Consider the following 18,331-nt stretch of genomic DNA (forward strand, 5'->3'; position numbering starts at 1 on the left):
AATCACAGACTGGCAAAGAAAAATTACACAAGATTTCTGACGAAAATGATAATCCGTCATCCTTGAACAAAATGAAATATGATGGAAAGTCACAAAATTACAAAGGTAGGCATTTTCCTGATTTCACCAATGAAACTTGTACAAGTATTCGAGAGGGTCAATAAAATAAAAACAGTGAAGTTCAGGAGTAAATCAAGAAGTACCTGTATCAAGACTAAAACTTTCCTCAAAACGTAACTAGAAAATCTACAATTTGTACTAACAAGCTAGATTTGTTCCAACTTATTGTGAGTTATGAGCTCCCACACTGACCAAAATGAATTTAACATTTGGAGAGCTTAAAATCTTGTTTTTTTTAAGCAATTCCTATCTTTAGGGCTAAAAGAATTATACCTCTTACTTGTGAAATTCTTGTAAAATTTTTCATAGAGCACTGAAAGCAGAATTATTTCACAAGCATGCAACTGATGAAAGCTAAATGAAAGATGAAAAATGGCATATATTAGTAAGGAGAAAAGCAAAAATGGCCATCAAATGGAAACAAGAAACATTTTAGTGAGAACTACGAGAAATGTTGACACAGGTTGGGACTGGGATAGCTTTGAGTTTAGGGCTGTCAGATTTTTCAACGAGTTACCCAAAGAGTTGAAAGAGATCTTTTCAAAACTGAGTCGCCAAATCTGTTCATTGAGGTATTAAAAGAGCACTTTTTACAAAACCCTCTCTACACCTTGCAAGAGTTTTTAAATTTGTGAGATTACTCTTTTTTGTAACTTCTTCTAATGTGACTTGTATTGAGCCTTTCTGCTCAGGCTAATGTACTAATCTTTACAAATAAATAAATTGATCTGCCCTGTTTTATAAGTAAACAATGAAAACAGAAAAAATGTATTTTTGGGGTGCTATAAATTTCAATGTGTACTCATGATTTAATTGCAAATACAGGCCTTAAATATTACTTTCAAGCCCCGTTTAGTAGAAGAGATAAATGACAAAAACAGTTTTACAGAAGATGTAAGCAAATGCTTCATTTATTGGAAAAAAAAGAAAAATGAGAAGAATAAGAAGAATAAAGGAAAGTAAGGGTACATAAACATAACGACAGTACACATGTACACAACACATGTAAAGTTAGACAAAAATCTTATAAAATATAGATACACTTCTCCAGAATTTATTTCCCCGCAGCACTTCGTAAATGTCACCGGGGAAAGGGGAATCACATTCCGCCGAGAAAAAAAAGTTTGCTTCTAAACTTAAAAATAATACACCTTAAGAAATAATTGTGACTGCGTAACAATAAATTTCGAATGTACAATTAAAAATATAAGGACTAACTTGTCTAAATCACATTCATTAGTATTAAAAGTGTAAAATAAATAAATAATAAGATAAAATGTAAAGTAAGCATACTTTTTTTTGCAAAAATCATTCCTTCAGCTTGAATACTACGCTACGACGGATGTTAGAAATGCTATTTTAATAGGCTCAGGTCTGGAAAAGTATTCACGTGTGGTGAAAATTTGATGTTATTATCTCTCACATAGCGAGAGCAATATTTCTTATGGTCTCAAAAATAAAGCCCACCTTTACAAAATAATTATATCATATTTAAGAAACAGTTGATTCGACAATGGAAATTTTTGACGATGGAAAGAACTATATTTTTCATGTAAAAAAACTCTAAGGATATGCAGAAATTGGATCTGACTAAAATATGATACTTAGTAGCTTTTTTTTCTTTTGAAATTAATTGAAGAAAACAGGAATGATTAGAAAAATAAAGTATAATATACATATTTTTAATATTCTGTTTCCTTCAGTTACGAAAAGCTAAAAGAACATTTTGAAAAGAAACTGTAGGCTCGGAGTCAAAGTGCGCACAAAATTCAAATAGTGAGACTGTACTATGAAGTTAATCAATTCAGTTATTCTTGTTTTTCCAATGAGTTTGGAACAAAACTCCAACAACAGAAAAGTACTGCATCACGCGAATGTAATTTAGTCTCAGTTATTCAACTCAACACTATTAAAGAGACAGGGTTACCTATCGTGCAAATAATTTGTTCGCTTGAACGATTGTAAACTTTTAAAAGATACGTTAATGACTGAAAGTGATGATTTCGTAAGTAGGTAAGTAAACAGAATTTTACAAATTCTTGCATCAAATGAGAGCTCGGCCGAAGAAAGGGTTGATACGAAAGTTTTTTCAGGTATATCCTGAATGAAACGAAAAAAGTTTTCAGTTTTTGATAATGTTTCATACGTCACATCTCTTGTCAAATGGATATAATTAATAACTTGGTGTTCTGAACACCGTAATAATACACTGAGCACCGGCATTAAATGCTACTTCAAACTTGGTAAAAAATTAAGTCTTTTACAAGCGAGAGAATTTAAGATTAAAAACTAGGAAATTGAAATTTTATGACAAAAATTTTGCAATTACAAATAGATAACAAGGAACATAAATTTAAACACGTTCTTTAAAGTAGAAAAAAAGCGCCTTAAGAGTAACAATTTACTGTTAGAGAAATTGATAAATGACATAACACATTCCTCGGCTTGGCGAATCGGGTTGTACACTACAACGGAATGTTAATGATGATAGATCTTAAGACAAAAATAAAATTACAAGATTTTTGAGCAAGGAGCATTGGTTGACGAAAAGAAACCAAAAATTTTTACTAAGTTTGAACTACAGCAAACTTCAGCAGAAGCTCATAAGGGTATAATTAAGCAAACTAATTTTAAAGCTCATTAGAAATGATTGGAAAGGAATGAGTATAGCTGGCAAGAAGAATTAAAAATCAAAATTGTAATCTGTTGAAAAAAAAATGTATTTTTAAAAAGTTCAGGGCGCAGTTCCTAATTATATAATTTCCATAGTTTAGAAATTGAATTAATTTAGTGAAAAGAAGAAGAAAAGGAAAATGATCACTTCAGGTCAGAAGAAAATTACGACTCTTCCTCTTTCCAATATGTTCTACACCGGTACACAGTAACACTGATTTGACATATGAGAATCGAACTCATACTGTAAATGGCTCAAAGACAATTGGTCACACCGTATTAGATGGGCGTCCTAAGTTAAGTAAAAACTAAATAACCTTGAATGAAGATAACAATAAAATTAACAATCGAGTCTTTTAACAAAGAAAAGACGCAACTTATTTACAGTGAATAACAAATGATTCTTCTTAAAAGGTTTCGAAGGACAACTGCAGGTGTAGAAAAAAGAGAGGTTTGCTGGAAAAAATATTCAGAAGGCTAGAAAGTCGAGGAAAAAATTTAAAGAAGTTTGAAGCAAACCTTTTCTTCCGTATTCTAACACATGGCAGGCACAGTAAATTCTTACGATAGTTCGTAACCTTGAATGAATATGGCTCCTACAATTGTCCATGCCATTCTAAAACTGAAAAATATTCTGCATAATGCAACGATAATGCAGCAAAGAAGGACAAATCATTCATACATATAAAAGAAAACCAGGAATTCATGTATCCCTTTCCTCTGGTCACATTTAGTTTTTACTTGGTTATTTCCTTTCTTTCCTTCAACAAAAACTTTTTGAATTCTTTTCACAGTAATTTAGAAATAAAAATCAGTGTTAATAATTCCTTTCATTCGTCGACCAGTCATTCGTAGGGGAAGTCTAGTAAATTCGAATTCTTAAAATAAATCCTTTATAAAAATAAAAAGACAATTTAATGGTAAAGTTTTGTTCAGCGCTTTTTCCTCAAAGGGAAGCACATACATCTGTCATCAAAAACACTCACACTAATGTACAGAAAAAAAAAACAACAACACCCACAAACTGCATTCACAAAAACCTATCAGACGTTTGCCACAGATGAAGTAAGACTGACTACTTTAACAAGGGCAAGTATGTACACAAGAATATCTTTCAAAAAGGTAGGTTGTTAAGATACTATACAGCTGCAGATAATTACAAAACATGGAAATAAATAAATTAATAAGTTACGACAATAAAGTAAATGCAGTACTTTTGTTCACAGCGACTTTAAAAGCCGAGTACTTACAATATACTTTGGATACCCTACAGTTACAGATCTGATGCTATAGTACTTAGCCTGCGATTTTGTCTCAGGCTGAGGATTTTTCCGAGAATATCGGGACTTTGGGGCCGTTGAAAATGTGTCGACAGAAGGTTACGTTGCCAGACTAAAATTTAAACATAGCTAGTACGTTAACAATTTGAATGAATTTTGAATTTTTTGTCTTTATATGCTCTGCATAAAAAAATAAGTCGCAAGGGTTCTTGAATTTAACCACTACGGTTGCCAGCCACTCGGAGGCTGTAGTGAAATTTACACATTGAAAATTTAAAACTTAGGAACAAATCTTAGCAATCACTAATTTAGACAAGACAAGAATGAAAAAAAAAGATCTCAAAAAGTTGAAGTATACAAAAATAAAAATCACTTTTCTAGAGAACTAAACACAGGAGAGAAAGTGGATGCAGGTTGTTTCGGGGACACTTTGGAGAATACCGATAGTGTTATCTGGCAAGTGTCAACCGCCTGGATTGTTCAGCAACTTGTGTTTGAGTTCATAAAAATGTCAGCACCAGTCTAAAGCTCATTTTATTCGTCCTTGCGGCCTATCACTGTCGCCTGCTCCCGATCTTCTTGCGACATGTCTTTGTCTCCCCAGCCCCAGACTTCACCTTCGTGACTGTGGTTTTCGTAGGTGCCGTCTCCAGTTCTTGCTGCTCGCTTCTTCACCATGCTCAGAGGAACTGTTTTCAGATCGTAGGCCCATCCGATTTTGGAGAAGAAGTCAATGAAGCCGGTTGTTAAATTGGCACGGTAGTTTCCTAGTTCGGCCGTTTTGTAGTCCCATGGGAAGACGTGGTGGTAGTTATGCCACCCTTCACCGAGAGCCATAACAGCCACACCAAGGTTCTCTGATGGGTTTATGAATCTGAAAAGCGAAAATGTTTAATTGTTTAGAAAACATTTTAGACATGATACATCAAATGTAAAAAAATACTGGTCAGTCCTATCTTTACTGGATGTCAAGCGTAAAATAAGCCTTGAAAGCTGTATGTAACACCAGAAAAATTTGTTCAACATTTATTTCCATTGCACATTTATTCCTCATTTGAGGACTTTTCAAGACTGCACAAAACCAGGGGAAACCATATAAATCCAGTTTTCATGGAATAAGTGTCGTTTAAAATATTGAAATGCAAAATCATCTGGTAATGCTTAAAGAACTATGTACCTTTATTTTTTCTGAACAAAGAGAGATTGATGTCCATGGCTTAGCTCAAATATCATGTGTCTCCATTGTGGAGTTTCAAAATGTACGCGATTTTCTTAAGAGGGAAAACAAAATTTACTGTTTGAAAAATAGTGATCATTTTTTTTTTACGATACAATCTTTAAAACATAATTTTTAAAAAATCATGTTTATTAGTTTTCAAATTTACACAAAACAATGTATGACAAGAAGTTTTTGATTGATCAAGAAGATACAGATCGAGATAAATAGTTCCTGAGCTTAAATAGTTCAAATGAATCCTTGTTGGTAAGTTTACAGTAGCTCTGGTTCTAAAATGCCAGTTCATATAGGGCTCTTGTTTTCCAAAATGTCTGTTAATACAAATTGGAACTGCATCCGCTCCAAGTTGAAGCATTTTTTCTCAAATGCCATTTTGGCGTGCGAAACTTATGTTCATGGCAAAAGCTCATTTTTGCTGGCTCCAAAAACCTGAGATAGTTATCAGCAAAAGCCCTTATGATATTACTTCTTTTTGACAAAACTGTTTTTGTAGCTGACCAAAAACCAAAGAGACACCCGTTTGCTACCTACCGAAAGAAAGAGAACTAAACTTACTTATCATAAGGTCGCTGTCCCCACATGTGAGCAGCGCTGTTGACAAGCCATGTCATGTTGAGGGTGAAGGTGTATCTGAACATGGTAGCGACGAACCATGAGTTGGTCCAGGTCTCTCCCCAGCAGTAAACAGGAATAACGGTTGGGAAAACAAAACAGAAGAAAGGCATCAGCAGCATGTAGTATCTGGAAAAAAAGGATTCTATTAGTTAAATAATCCGAACACTCAAATTTGCTAAATGGTAAATTTTTCTAAGCTGGAAATGAGAACACAGAGTATAAAATATTTTATAAAATTAAACATTTTCTTTAAAAAAAAAAATGTTTCCTGAGGAAGAAAAAGACAAAATTTAGCATAAAAACTATCCAAGCAGCCATGATTAGTAATTTTGAAAGCCACAAAAAAACCTTAAAAACTCAGCATTCAATATCTTCTAGGTTTTTACTCAAACTTCCTACGAGTTTCAGAAGCCTCCACACTGAACAGAAAAGTACTGAAATTTAGTTCCAAAGAAACAAGATTAAATTTCAAGGCAAAGAATTTCCATACAATTTCCTCTCATATCTAAAATTGGTGGACATAAAATTATACTTCTGCCACCGAATGCTACAGAAATTGTGTAAATAGGGGAATGCCTGGGGTCAGAAATGAGTTTGAAAAATATGTTTGGATCACGAGCGAGATTGCCATAATTTCTTCATCTTCAAATTCTCTGACCTTTCCTGATTTTTCCTTGACTATTTTTGCCTTTCCCTGACTCCAAAATGTTATAATTCCCTGACCTTTGCACATAATTTCCACTTCTTTTAAAACATGCGCTGACTTTTGCTAAATTCTGGACATAACTTTCTTGTTTGGCAATCAAATTATGAAAAAAGGCATTCAGTAGCTCTTTAAAAAATGACAATCCTTAAAAGTGATCAGAAAGGGTAAACAGTTGAAAAGTAGAGATATGCTTTAGTGATTAGTAGATGTGTCAGAAATTCCCTGACTTCCCACGAATTCTCTGAATTTATTCGGCCATCACAAATCCTCAGACAAAGGATCCTTCATGATCCAAATGATGAAACATTGACCTCGAGTTAACTTACTTTTTCTGGAACATGAGCAGCTTGTCTTCCTCAAGGTCTTTTAGGTCGATTCCCTTTCCTTTTTCGATGACATCGGGGTGTTTACGGCAGAGCAGCCAGCCAACGTGAGAGAAGAAGAAACCTCGCTTTGCGTTGTGAGGGTCTGCGTTTGTCTCACTGTACTTGTGATGGACTCTGTGATCTCGCGCCCATTCATACACATGATTCTGCAAAAAAAAAATTCGATTGTTTGTTAGTGGTGGGTAACCCGCATTTAAAGAGCATATGTCTATCGATGATTAGAGAACTAGTTTTATGTAGTGACCAAAATCTTGCTAATTTCATTGTGCATACACATACATTAAGCCGCTTTCACAGCGCATCCTCGCTCTTTGCAACGCCCGATCGCCATTGCCCCCTATCCTCCCAGAAATCATCAGGCTAATTTCAGTGCAGAAATACTAAATAGCATGGAAGCTCTTTAAATACTGTATTCAACTCTCATTTGAAGATGAAATCCAGCAACGGTCTACGCTGAGATTTTTTATTAAAAATATTTTGAAATTTATCTACTGAAAAGGTGGCAGTTGACAGAGCATCGACTTTAGAAATCGTGTGAAAGTATGATCTCAAGAGGGTAACTAAGCCAAAAACGTGGGCAGAATGGTCACGTTCTTGTGATTCAGTTATCAATTTATGACGGAAGTTCAACTTAAATGATTGGCGTAATACTTCAATGACTCTCGATGCTCTTGAAAATAATTTACTCTTATCAAAGTTAAAGAGGAAAAAATTGTTTTTTTCTCTCATCTTGGAGAGAGATGATTGCAAAGTTAACGAGAGACCATTTCTACAAGGATTTAGATATCTTCTCAAAGATGCAATTTTATAAGATTCTGTTCTCTGCTCTTGATTTATTCCAAACTCTCTTTACAGTACACATGACAGCATGAGAATGATGTACACGCAGCAAAAACTGAGAGATTTTCAAGTTTAAAGTTTATGAAAAAAGCTTACTTCAAAGGCTATGGTGTTGAAAATCACAAGGAGAACTCTCAGTGGCCACTTGGCTTTGTAAGAGCGATGTGCCCACAGTCTGTGTGCTCCAGCAGTGATTCCTAGTCCAGAAGCTTGATATAATAAGTAGGCTGAAAAGAAAAAATAATTTATTACGCTTCATACTAGAAATATGATATAAAAGTATGTAAAATTTAAAACAGAGTCAAAACATACACAGATGAGGTTACATAAAATTTTACGCATCCGCTAGTGAAATTTTCTTTTTGGGATAATTTATTGGATCACAATTCACAACAATTGAATAAGAAATGAGTAGAATGGGTACCAAAATGTTGATATTTTCTTCCGTTTAGGAACATCAATGAGAATTTGATAAGATATAATACGGAAACAAGTTTATGATTAAAAAGGGCAGATTATTTCAACAAATTTTTCTCTTGCTTCCCCCCCCCCCCCCCCGAAACAAAATTTATATTGAATAAAATTTCCTGACTAGATTTTTTATCAAAAGTAATTGATATGCAGTAACCTTTTTATAATTTAGAAGAATTATTTGGGAATCAAGAGACTTCAATTAAAAAAAAATACCCAAATTTTTGAAGAAATGCATAGAAAACTTGCGAAAATGTCAAGAAATCATATAGATTTGTTCTCCATCATGAAAATGAAATGGGAACGGAGATTTAGAACACCGCAAACGAAATACGTGGTCTGGTGGTTTCAGCGTCGATATGTTTTAGTGATTAATACATGTGTCAGCAACTCCCTGACTTTTCCCACGAATTCCTTGAATTTTCCTGGTTTTCTATACCACCGGGAACCCTGGATGACAACACTCGGGTTTCTAGGGAGCGATACTTGCACACTGGAAAAAAAAAGTCTCTTGGATCTACAGTTCAGACTCTTAAAAAAATCGACAAGAAAAATTACTCTTGACTCAATCGAATTTTTGCCTGAATCAAAAGGAACTCTGCTTTTAGGAGGCTTGGCCCTCGATTCAAACAAATATCGACGGTGAAACTACCAAACCACGTATCTCGTTTGCGGTGTTTAAAAATCTACGCTCGCATTTTATTTTTTTGAAGTCGACCAAATCAATATCATTCCTTGAAATTTTCACAGAATTTTCTCCGCACAAAGAGGAAAAATCACAGAAATTTTCAAGACTAGACGTTAAGTAGTTTTTCATTTAAAAAATAATGTATGACAGGAAGTCTGCGACGTCGCAAACCGAGATACGTGGTTTGGTAGTTTCACCGTCGATATTCTATTGAGTCAAGAGTTTTTTTTTCTTGTCAAATGTTTTAAGAATCTGGACTCTGGACCCAAGAGACTTTTTCCAGTGTAAATTTCTCCTGATGGTGGTAATTCGGAGGAGAGGCTTACCCCAGATGGAGGTCTGGATTTTGGCGGATGTGATCATGAGCCAGGCGCCGTAGAGGGCGGCCATGTGGAGGTAGACGAAGAGGATGACGTTCCTCCATACGATGCGGAGTCTGTAAGTGTCCTCCTTGGAGCTGGAGGAGGTTTGTGTCTTCACCTGCTCCGGCTGGAAGCTGCTGTCGTCCCCGAGGTCCGGGTCGTTCTCGAACAGGACCCCCGTCGGAGCGCTTGTGATGTTGGGAGCCATTTTGTCCTGCAACACCAAAACAAACCAAACTGTCAAGATATTTCGTCCGAACAATAAATCGCGCCATAAGAACAATGCAACGAGGAATCACTCGAAGCTTTCGAATCGGGTAAAATCGGTCTCTTCCAAAATTTTGTTCGAGCGAAAAAAAGAGTTCCGTATCATGGAAAGTGGCTCGACGATTGCCGCGATCGCACGCTGAATTTGGCGGCTGATTATATGTAGAAGTCACCAGCTGAAATTTCGCTAGTTCGAGTTATTTTCATCCAGATGTGTATCGAATCTATTCGAATAGTTCAGACAGATCCGACATTATCCGATGGTCGCCGAGAATCGTTGCTGAATTACACGCGCAAAATTCAGGAATCGGACCGGTGACTTCCATATTCAGCTCTCACATTCAGCGTGTGATTGCGGCAAATGGGTCAGTTGCGCAGGTCACAGAATCGTGTTTTGATGCTTGATTCTTGCAGATTATAAAAAAAATAGCTTAAAATAATAAGATCCTTCGACAGTGTTCTACGTTCAATATTGACCCAGATATCACGCTTTGAAAAATTCGGTTTATGAAGACATCCACCGTGGTAGACCCACTTGCATTCTTGACCTGAGAAATTTTCTCTGTTTTTTCCGTCATTCCCTAACCGTGGCAACCCTGCATTCGACGGTCACGGTCAAAATCCCCCGAGGACTTTTCCGACCTTGACCCGTCAGGATTCCTGGTGACCGGCTCAAATTAAATCTGAGCTTGGGGTCTGAGGATTTGGAGCTTCAAAAAGCATTGGAGAATCCAGATGTAGCGGCGGATTGGACGGGTGAATGAATAATGCAAGCAATTGGCAAACGCCGCGCCGCATTCATGCAGTTGATGCACGCTGAAAGATGACGCCGTGCGATGTGTGCAAATAATTCAGCGTATTATCCAACGAGCAGCAATGCAGAGAATGCACTCGCCAGCGAGAAAATCAGCACCGCCATCGACGCGCCTCAATTGTTAAAAAGTCCAACTCCCGTCGGAGACAAGCGGGTCTGTTGTTAAAATTGATAGACAAAGCTGTAGACAAAGAAGACATAAGGCGCATGGAGCGATCCTATGGGTTAAGATGGGTGGTTCTGATACACTAGGGGGTGAATGATGGACGAACTATCGGGTCTCTCGTGTGTTGCCTTTAATTATACTTTAAAGATCTTTTAAAGACTACAGCTTAAAGATATTAAGTACGTACTTTCGAAGACGTGCGACAACATTTTTGGGCCTTTTGAAAAATGTCTTAAAAACGCGAAATTCGCTTCACCTTGTAGCTAAATTTTCTGCTACACTCGGGGTTGCCACAGACTTTAGAAAATGAAATTCCCTGACATTTTCCTGATTTCCCTGACACATTTTGGTGGAATTTCTTGACAATTGAAGATGGGACGGGTGGTTAAGAAAGCATAATTGAAAAAAACCGAGATGTTTCGACTCAAAACTGAGTCATTTTCAGTCGGAAACGTTAGATCGTTTTTTTAAATTATATTGTAACATTTCCGACTGAAAATGACTCAGTAATGGGTCGAAACTTCTCGTTTTTATTGTTTTTTTTTTAAAATTGTGTATTTTAGCCTTGTTTCCCGTTTTACCCCTTGTTCTTCTACTCTTACCATTGTCTCGGGCTGCTCTATAAAAATTTATATCTAGGATAATCTGGACGAGGGTAAGGTATGCAAATTGCCCGCGAATTCACCGGAGACGAGCGTGAAGGGCAATGACCTTGCTTAACATTGAGGTTAGAATCGATAATCACCGTTATCGACAAACGGCGTTACCGCAAAACCCGCTGATAACTCAATAACAGACTGCGGTCTGGAATCGCGTAATCACCGATACAGAATACTCATTAGCTTTTTTAACGGCCTCAACTTCAGTTTCAGTTCATTATGAGCGATTTTACAATCGCGCTGACTTGCTTTAGTTACTTGCTGCAGAAAAAAACCGCCTCGTTCGGTTTTCGCCGAAGCGCGCGCGATAACCGGGTCAAAATGTTGGTCAACGCGCATGCGTCCTGAATGAATCAGTCCATGTTGAAATAAATTTACGTTTGCTCATAAGCCCTGAGCTTCATAGGAATGCCTGTATTCTAGGGCTCACGAGATAATGGACATGTTCGATTTTACATCCACCGATTCGCGTGCTTGATTGCTTAATTTGCGCGGAGACAATGCAGCTGTACTGCAGCGACACAATGCCACACCATAAAAAACAGGATTGCAGCAGGAAAAAAAATCCGATTTTTCCTGGTTACTTCCGGCATTTTTCTTAAACAATGCCCACTTCAAACACAGGAACAAAAACCGAAAAATACTGGGATGAAAATCAAGGGCAAGAGTATTTTGTTTGACACTTCGTTATAATTTTACAAAATAATAGCTTCGCAATTCAATACCTGACAAAACGCCTGATTTTTGCACTATTTTTTGAGATTCCTTCATTCAAACTTCTCACTCCTTGCTATCAGAATCCATTGCTATCCACTGCTATACTGAAAATGCGTTATGAATAAATGGATACACGATGGCATGCGTTAAAGTTCCATTTTGGGTGCATATTCTGAGTAGGCGAGCCATTTCACGATGATACCACTATTCGACCACTTAGGATCCTGTGTTGCCTATACTAAAAATTGAAGGCAACCTGACACAGCGTTAATTAATCTCTTCGAATCTTTTGATAATTCAGTTTTGAAGCGCGTTCCAAGTGAGCGAATCATTGCACGATGATACTAATCGACCAAGTGGGTACCCCGCGTTGCCTAAACTAAATATTGAATGCAAACTGACATGACGTTAAAGTAATCTCTTCCCGTAGTTCCCGTCCGGTAAAAAGCTATTTTTGAGCGCGTTCCAAGTGAGCGAGCCATTTCACGATGATACCACTATTCGACCACGTGGGAGCCAGTGTTGCCTACACTAGAAATTGAAGGCAAACTGACGCGATGTTAATTGTCCTCTTTAAATCCTTTGAAAAGTCCTTTTTTGAGCGCGTTCCGAGTGGGCGAGTCATTGCACGATGATATCAATATTCTACCTTTTTGAGTAGCACGCCATTTCAAGTAGGAAACACGTATTAGATTGTATTAATTTGCGTGCCTCGTTTACTTTGCCGTGCTAAGGAAGAACGCCGTATAAACATTCGAGAGTGGCCAACCTCCCTCCGATGAAATGTTCATTTTTGAGAAAAGTTATTAATACTTTTCCCTGAAATTTTTAGACTATTTAGATCAAATTACGAAGGAAATTCCCTGAAAAATTGAACGAAAAATGTTTATTATAAATATTCCCGAAAATTCGTGATTTTAAAGAAAATTTGGCAAAAACCTGAAGGCTCATACGGCGTTTTTCTTTAGCACGACAGCACTGATCCTTTTCCTAATTTTTCCAGGATTTCCATGATTTTCCACTTCGATATCTAAATATCCCCGAAAATTCGTGATTTTAGAGGAAATCTGGCAACACCTGAAAGCTCATACGGCGTTTTTCCTTAGCGCGGCAGCACTGATCCTTTTCCTGATTTTTCCAGGATTTCCATGATTTTCCACTTCGATATCTAATAAAGCATGCAACGCTGCTGCGTTGTTGCTCCTTGCTTTACATCTGGTCGGTTTCCACGGATGGATGTGATAATCGAGAACTGTTAGAGAGGAGAAGCGTCAGGCTACGACGTCACTGGAGTGCGACGACAACGACGACGTCCGTGGCGTGATCGAAGGACGATTAAATCAGGAACCCGCAGCCGCCGCGCCGCACAGTGGATCGAGTCAATTAGAAAGGTCGGACAAAATTTGGAAATTTCAAAAGCTTTAAACTCCGTTCATACAAAATCTTGAGGTTCTAAAAGTGGTTTCATTGGTTTCCTCGTGAAATTTTCTTCAAGAGGCACCCCTTGAAGTTTAAAATGTGGCGAAATAAACGAAAAAATTTGCAGATTTAGTAAAAAGTGTCTTGTCCGACCTCTCTGATTGACTCGATCCTTTGTGCGCCGCGCGGATACGGGTCCGGGTGGGACGGGGACAGGAGAAGTGACTCCACTAACTTACGGTCGCGAGGTATCCAAAATTGAACGGAATCGATTCCTCTTGCTTAAATTATCATATTTTAAGCACCGCGCACTTCCTTGCATCGCTTATTTTAGCCGGTGGCCAGACGTTCACGTGACGTCATGCAGTAAATATACAATTCCGAGAATCATTCAAAACTTCGAGTGTCGTGGTCGAATAATTGGACCTCAATCCGCGGTAGGGAACTACAGTTTCCGGCTCATTTCAGAAACAACGCCTGTGCATGAGTTTCCCTATGCACTTAGGCAGGTAGCGTCACCTCTCGGCCAAAATATCACAAGCGCCATGCGACGTTTCAAAATTTCCGCCGCCATTTTATTTACATACTAAGAACCATTGATAGTGTTTCATTTTCGTGTTTCTCCGATTACTTTGCTCGAATTGAAAAAGCAGGATCTCAAAAAAATATCGGCTTTGTTTCTTAACTTACTCTTAACCCTACTTTTCCTCGCACGCGAGCATCCCTTTTTTCTAAAAAAATATACATACACGACTTATGATCCGCACCAACACACACACAAAGTACACAACAATTGTGCTAGGGAAAATCATCGTATGAACAAATAGACGACGTCAACTTTTTTCTGATAACAGATCGCATTTTTACGAGCCTTTCCAAATTTGACATCGAATTTTCCGCAGGATCTTCTTCACAGTTCAATCGATCGTGACTAAAAATTTCGCAGACAAAATATTTCACAACTTTTCTAAGAAATAAACGTTTTGTCGAGAAAAATCCGGCTACCTTCAAATTAATGTTCATACGACGTTTGTCCTTAGCACAGGAGACGTAAACCGAGCACCTCGGCCTCCGGTTGTAAACGCAATGATTTTGAAAACTCGGAGGAGAAATGCGCGGTAAATCTTGCGCTATCACTCACGCAAAAGTAAATCGGCCGTGACTGGGCATGCATTAATCCCTGGAATCGCTCGCGGATTAAAAAAATCGTCGCCCCTCTGAAAAAAGGGCGTATCTCTATTTCCACGTGAGCCTCGAGAAGCCTAGAGTGTTACGGGGATCAGGGCTCATAAGGAAATCAAGATAAGTCCTTTTACGTAAATGCAAAATTCACTGCTGACATTCTCGCGGAGTTTGAGCACTGAGAGGATCATACGTCCGGAAACTTCCGCTATACTGCCGTGCTAAGGAAAAACGCCGTATGAACATCGAGAGTTGCCAAAGTTCCCAACACATACCTTTGATGAAAGTTCAGTTTATTTTTTCCCTTGAAATTTTCAGTTGTTTTAATGTCAATCAATTGTGAACAAAGTTGTCGGAAAATTTTGAAAAAGTGTTCAACATTTCCTCAGTAAATTAGGCTTTTGTCAAAGGAAATCTGGCAACGTCTAGAGGCTCATGACGGCTCTTTTCCTAAGCATGGCAGTATAGTGCAGTATCTTTCCACCTCTCGAAATTTTTGAACTTCCATGAATGTGTTCCTTCAACAGTTTTGTGAGATTATTGAAGTCTGGTTTCTGACTTCCTCAGGGAGGATTCGAACAATTTCTGCAGAAGTGGCACCCTTTAGGATTTCACGACTTAGAATTAGGAGGTGCCACAGCATTTAAAAATGATATTTCCAGGCATTTTCCTTAATTCTTGGACTAATTTTGATTCCTTGACATTCGACGAAATGCGGGATGCGCTCTTTCCGAACCCGAAGTTCGAAAGTCAACGAATTAGAAGAATTTTAGAAAGCAAACATAAAGGCGATTTGACAAGTTTCCACGGACATAGTTTTAGTTTCCTGGTTAAATTCACGGTTTTCAGTGACTTCGTAAAATCTCCCGAAATTGTTTGATTTTTTCTGACTAGGAAACGCTGAAAATTATAGGAATGGTTTAAAAATAGGAGAGAGGGCGCAACGCTGTAGGAGGGCGCTCAGATTTCAAGTTCGGAAGCTTAAAGTCCACAGGTATCTGGAATACACATTTCCCAATGTCACGCAAAAAAATGTCCCCTAAAATGATGAAACATTTACTGGACGGCGAGTATTGAAGACAGCACAGTACACAAATCCTTGCTTTAACTAATTCTGGTCAGAGGATGCTTTCTGGCCTACCTCGCGAATTGAAGGCAAAATGAAAAAGCAAAAACTCTTCAATTCTTCAGCGTGTCTGTTTTCATGCCTGTACGATCTAAGTCGAAAACACGCCTTAGCTCGCGATGGCCTGTTGCAAACTTTAACTGGAGCAAAATTAAGAATTGTTCCTTGCAGATAATGTCACAAAAATCACGAAAAGCGCATCGGCAAAGGCTGAAATGTACTCCTTGCTTCATAATTTGCGTTTTTTTAAAGCTGCCTGCCTCAAAAACGATACCACGGCACAGATGAACATTTCGTTAGAGGAGTCATTCCATTCAATCCTGCTCAACATGGCCGACGTTTCCGCGCGCAAGTTGAGGAGAGCACGAGCTCAATCAAGGCTGATATCTATCAACGCGAGAAAAATGTGAATGTAAACATGCCGATTGTTATCAGGTGGTTAGAATCATCGTCGCGTCACATGTGTTTTGGCGGCTTGGCGTCGGCTATATGTTGAATATTGCGTAGTATCCTTGAGAGCAAGGGTTGGATGGAATGACTCCTCTTATGAAATGTTCACATGTGCTGTGGTATCGTTTTTGAAGCAGGAACCTCAAAAAACCATGTATTTCTTACGCAGATTGTGAAGTTAGGAGTGCATTTCAGGCTTTGTTGATGCGCTCATCACAATTTATGAGCCATTCTCTAAAAGAAACAACTCTCATTTTTGCTCTAGCAAAAGTTTGCAACAGAACAGGCCCATTTCAGCTAACGGAAGAAACGACGTTTCAACTCAACGCGGCTCGACAGCTCCGCTGGCACGCCGCGCGTCGCGTCACGTCGCGTCGTCGTGAGCCGAAATGTGCGGGACCACGCGACAAGACCACGCGGCGGCGGCGGGCAGAATGAGAAAATGCACTTTTTCATTGACCCACAAACGGCGCGACCGGCGACCGGACCCGCGGACAGCGCCAAAATTCGCGCTTCACGCCTCGTCGTCCCACCTTCGGCCACCGCGCCGCACAATGGAACAAGTCAATGGGAGAAGTCGGACAACATTTTGAAACTTCAAAAGCTCAAAATCTATTACTACAAAACGCAATGGCCTGATGATTAGTACCATTGGTTTTCACGTGAAATTTACTTGAGGAACCACCCCTGGAGCTTCAAAATCTCACGAAATGAACATTTAAATTTGCGGTTTTAGTCAACGACTCCATGTCCGACCTCTCGCATTGGCTCGATCCTCTGCGCGCCGGCCGCGCCGTGCGTGGGCATCAACTAAATCGCTGTCGATGAGCTTTGTCCTCCCCAGTTGAGCCTTCGATACAACTTTCCGTCGTCGGGCCAAGAGGTCAGGTCCTAGTGCAAAAAAGAATACCCAGGGTTGCCACAGAATTTGGAACATGCAATTCCCTGACATTTCCCTGATTTCCCTGACACATTTTGGTGAAATTCCCGGACAACTGGAGATATGGCAAATGGTTAAGAAGACATAATTGAAAATAGTTTTCAGGCAAAATTTGCAGTTCGAAACTTCAAACCCGTTTTAGAGCGCAGATAAAGGAGATTTTACAAATTTTCCCGGACATTTCCCGGTTTTCCCTGACTCTTTAAAAGTCCCTGACGTTTCCTGGTTTCCTGGTATTCCCTGACTGTGGCGACCCTGAATACCTCAACAAGGAGAGTCCGCCTTCACGTCAAACCCATCTTGGAAAGCAAATAAAGGAGACCTGAGAATTTTTCCCTGACACTTTCGTCATTTTAGAATTCCCTGGCATTTCCTGGTTTTCCCTGACTGTGGCAACCCTGTAAGAGCTCCCTGATTTTCCCTGAACTGTTTCATTCCCAGTCATTCGCGGTCCAACACACCATGTCCCAACTCTCCCAACACAGGAACCCAACCGACGACCGTGGTTGAAGGAATTCAGAGGCGGGAACTGCGCAATCGAATTTTCCCATCGAATTTTCTTCGCCGCACAATCGTACACACAGGAAAAGAAACATGGCACCCTGCTCGCATTTCGTTCACCAGGAAAACCGGTGGCGGGTGGCGGGAGGGAGACGCGCCGAAAGGTGCGAAAACCGGTCACTGGGTCTCGACGACCGGTTCGCCCGGCCTTGGAGACGGTTTAACACATAATCGGGGAAACGACGCCGTCATTACCGCGTTATAACGTCGTTGTATCGCCGCTGATTCGACGCTGGACCCGACCCGATCGCCGTGTCGTTGACCCGACCACGCTGAATACCCACGCTAAATTAGTTTTTAATTCCCGCGCCGCACGGTGGATCGAGTCAGTAGCGGAGATCCGGCAAAATTTGGAAAATTTAAACGCTTATAACTCCGTTTATACAAAACTTTTGACTGGAGTGGGTTGCCACAAAATTTAGAAAATATCATTCCCCGACATTTCCCTGATGTCCCTGACGCATTTGAGTAAAACTCACTGACAATCGAGGATATGACACACGGCCAAAACGATATAATTTGAAACAGCTTCCAGGTAAAATTTCTTGTTCCAGACGTCAAATCCGTTCTAGAAATCGCATAAAGGTAAATTAACAATTTTTCCCTGAGACTTTCGACATTTTCCCTGATATTTCCAGGTTTTTCCTGACTT

General features: G+C 39.1%; 1 protein-coding gene across 3 annotated transcripts in view; it reads right to left on the reverse strand.

Annotated features, from left to right (window-relative positions):
• Positions 1–1,001: 1,001 nt before the first annotated feature.
• Positions 1,002–18,331, reverse strand: part of LOC109039849 (acyl-CoA Delta-9 desaturase) — a 72,675-nt gene continuing 55,345 nt past the window's right edge. For all 3 annotated transcript variants that reach the window (XM_019055527.2, XM_019055528.2, XM_072300945.1), the window contains 5 exons: positions 9,343–9,592; positions 7,954–8,084; positions 6,958–7,163; positions 5,866–6,051; positions 1,002–4,947 (listed from right to left, as the gene is read on the reverse strand). In XM_019055527.2, coding sequence (XP_018911072.2) covers positions 4,608–4,947; positions 5,866–6,051; positions 6,958–7,163; positions 7,954–8,084; positions 9,343–9,586 — 1,107 coding nt within the window. In that variant the 5' untranslated portion in view covers positions 9,587–9,592 and the 3' untranslated portion in view covers positions 1,002–4,607. The remainder of the gene's footprint in view (positions 4,948–5,865; positions 6,052–6,957; positions 7,164–7,953; positions 8,085–9,342; positions 9,593–18,331) is intronic.

The sequence above is a fragment of the Bemisia tabaci genome, chromosome 5, assembly GCF_918797505.1.
Source record: "Bemisia tabaci chromosome 5, PGI_BMITA_v3".
In the NCBI taxonomy this organism is placed as follows: domain Eukaryota; kingdom Metazoa; phylum Arthropoda; class Insecta; order Hemiptera; family Aleyrodidae; genus Bemisia; species Bemisia tabaci.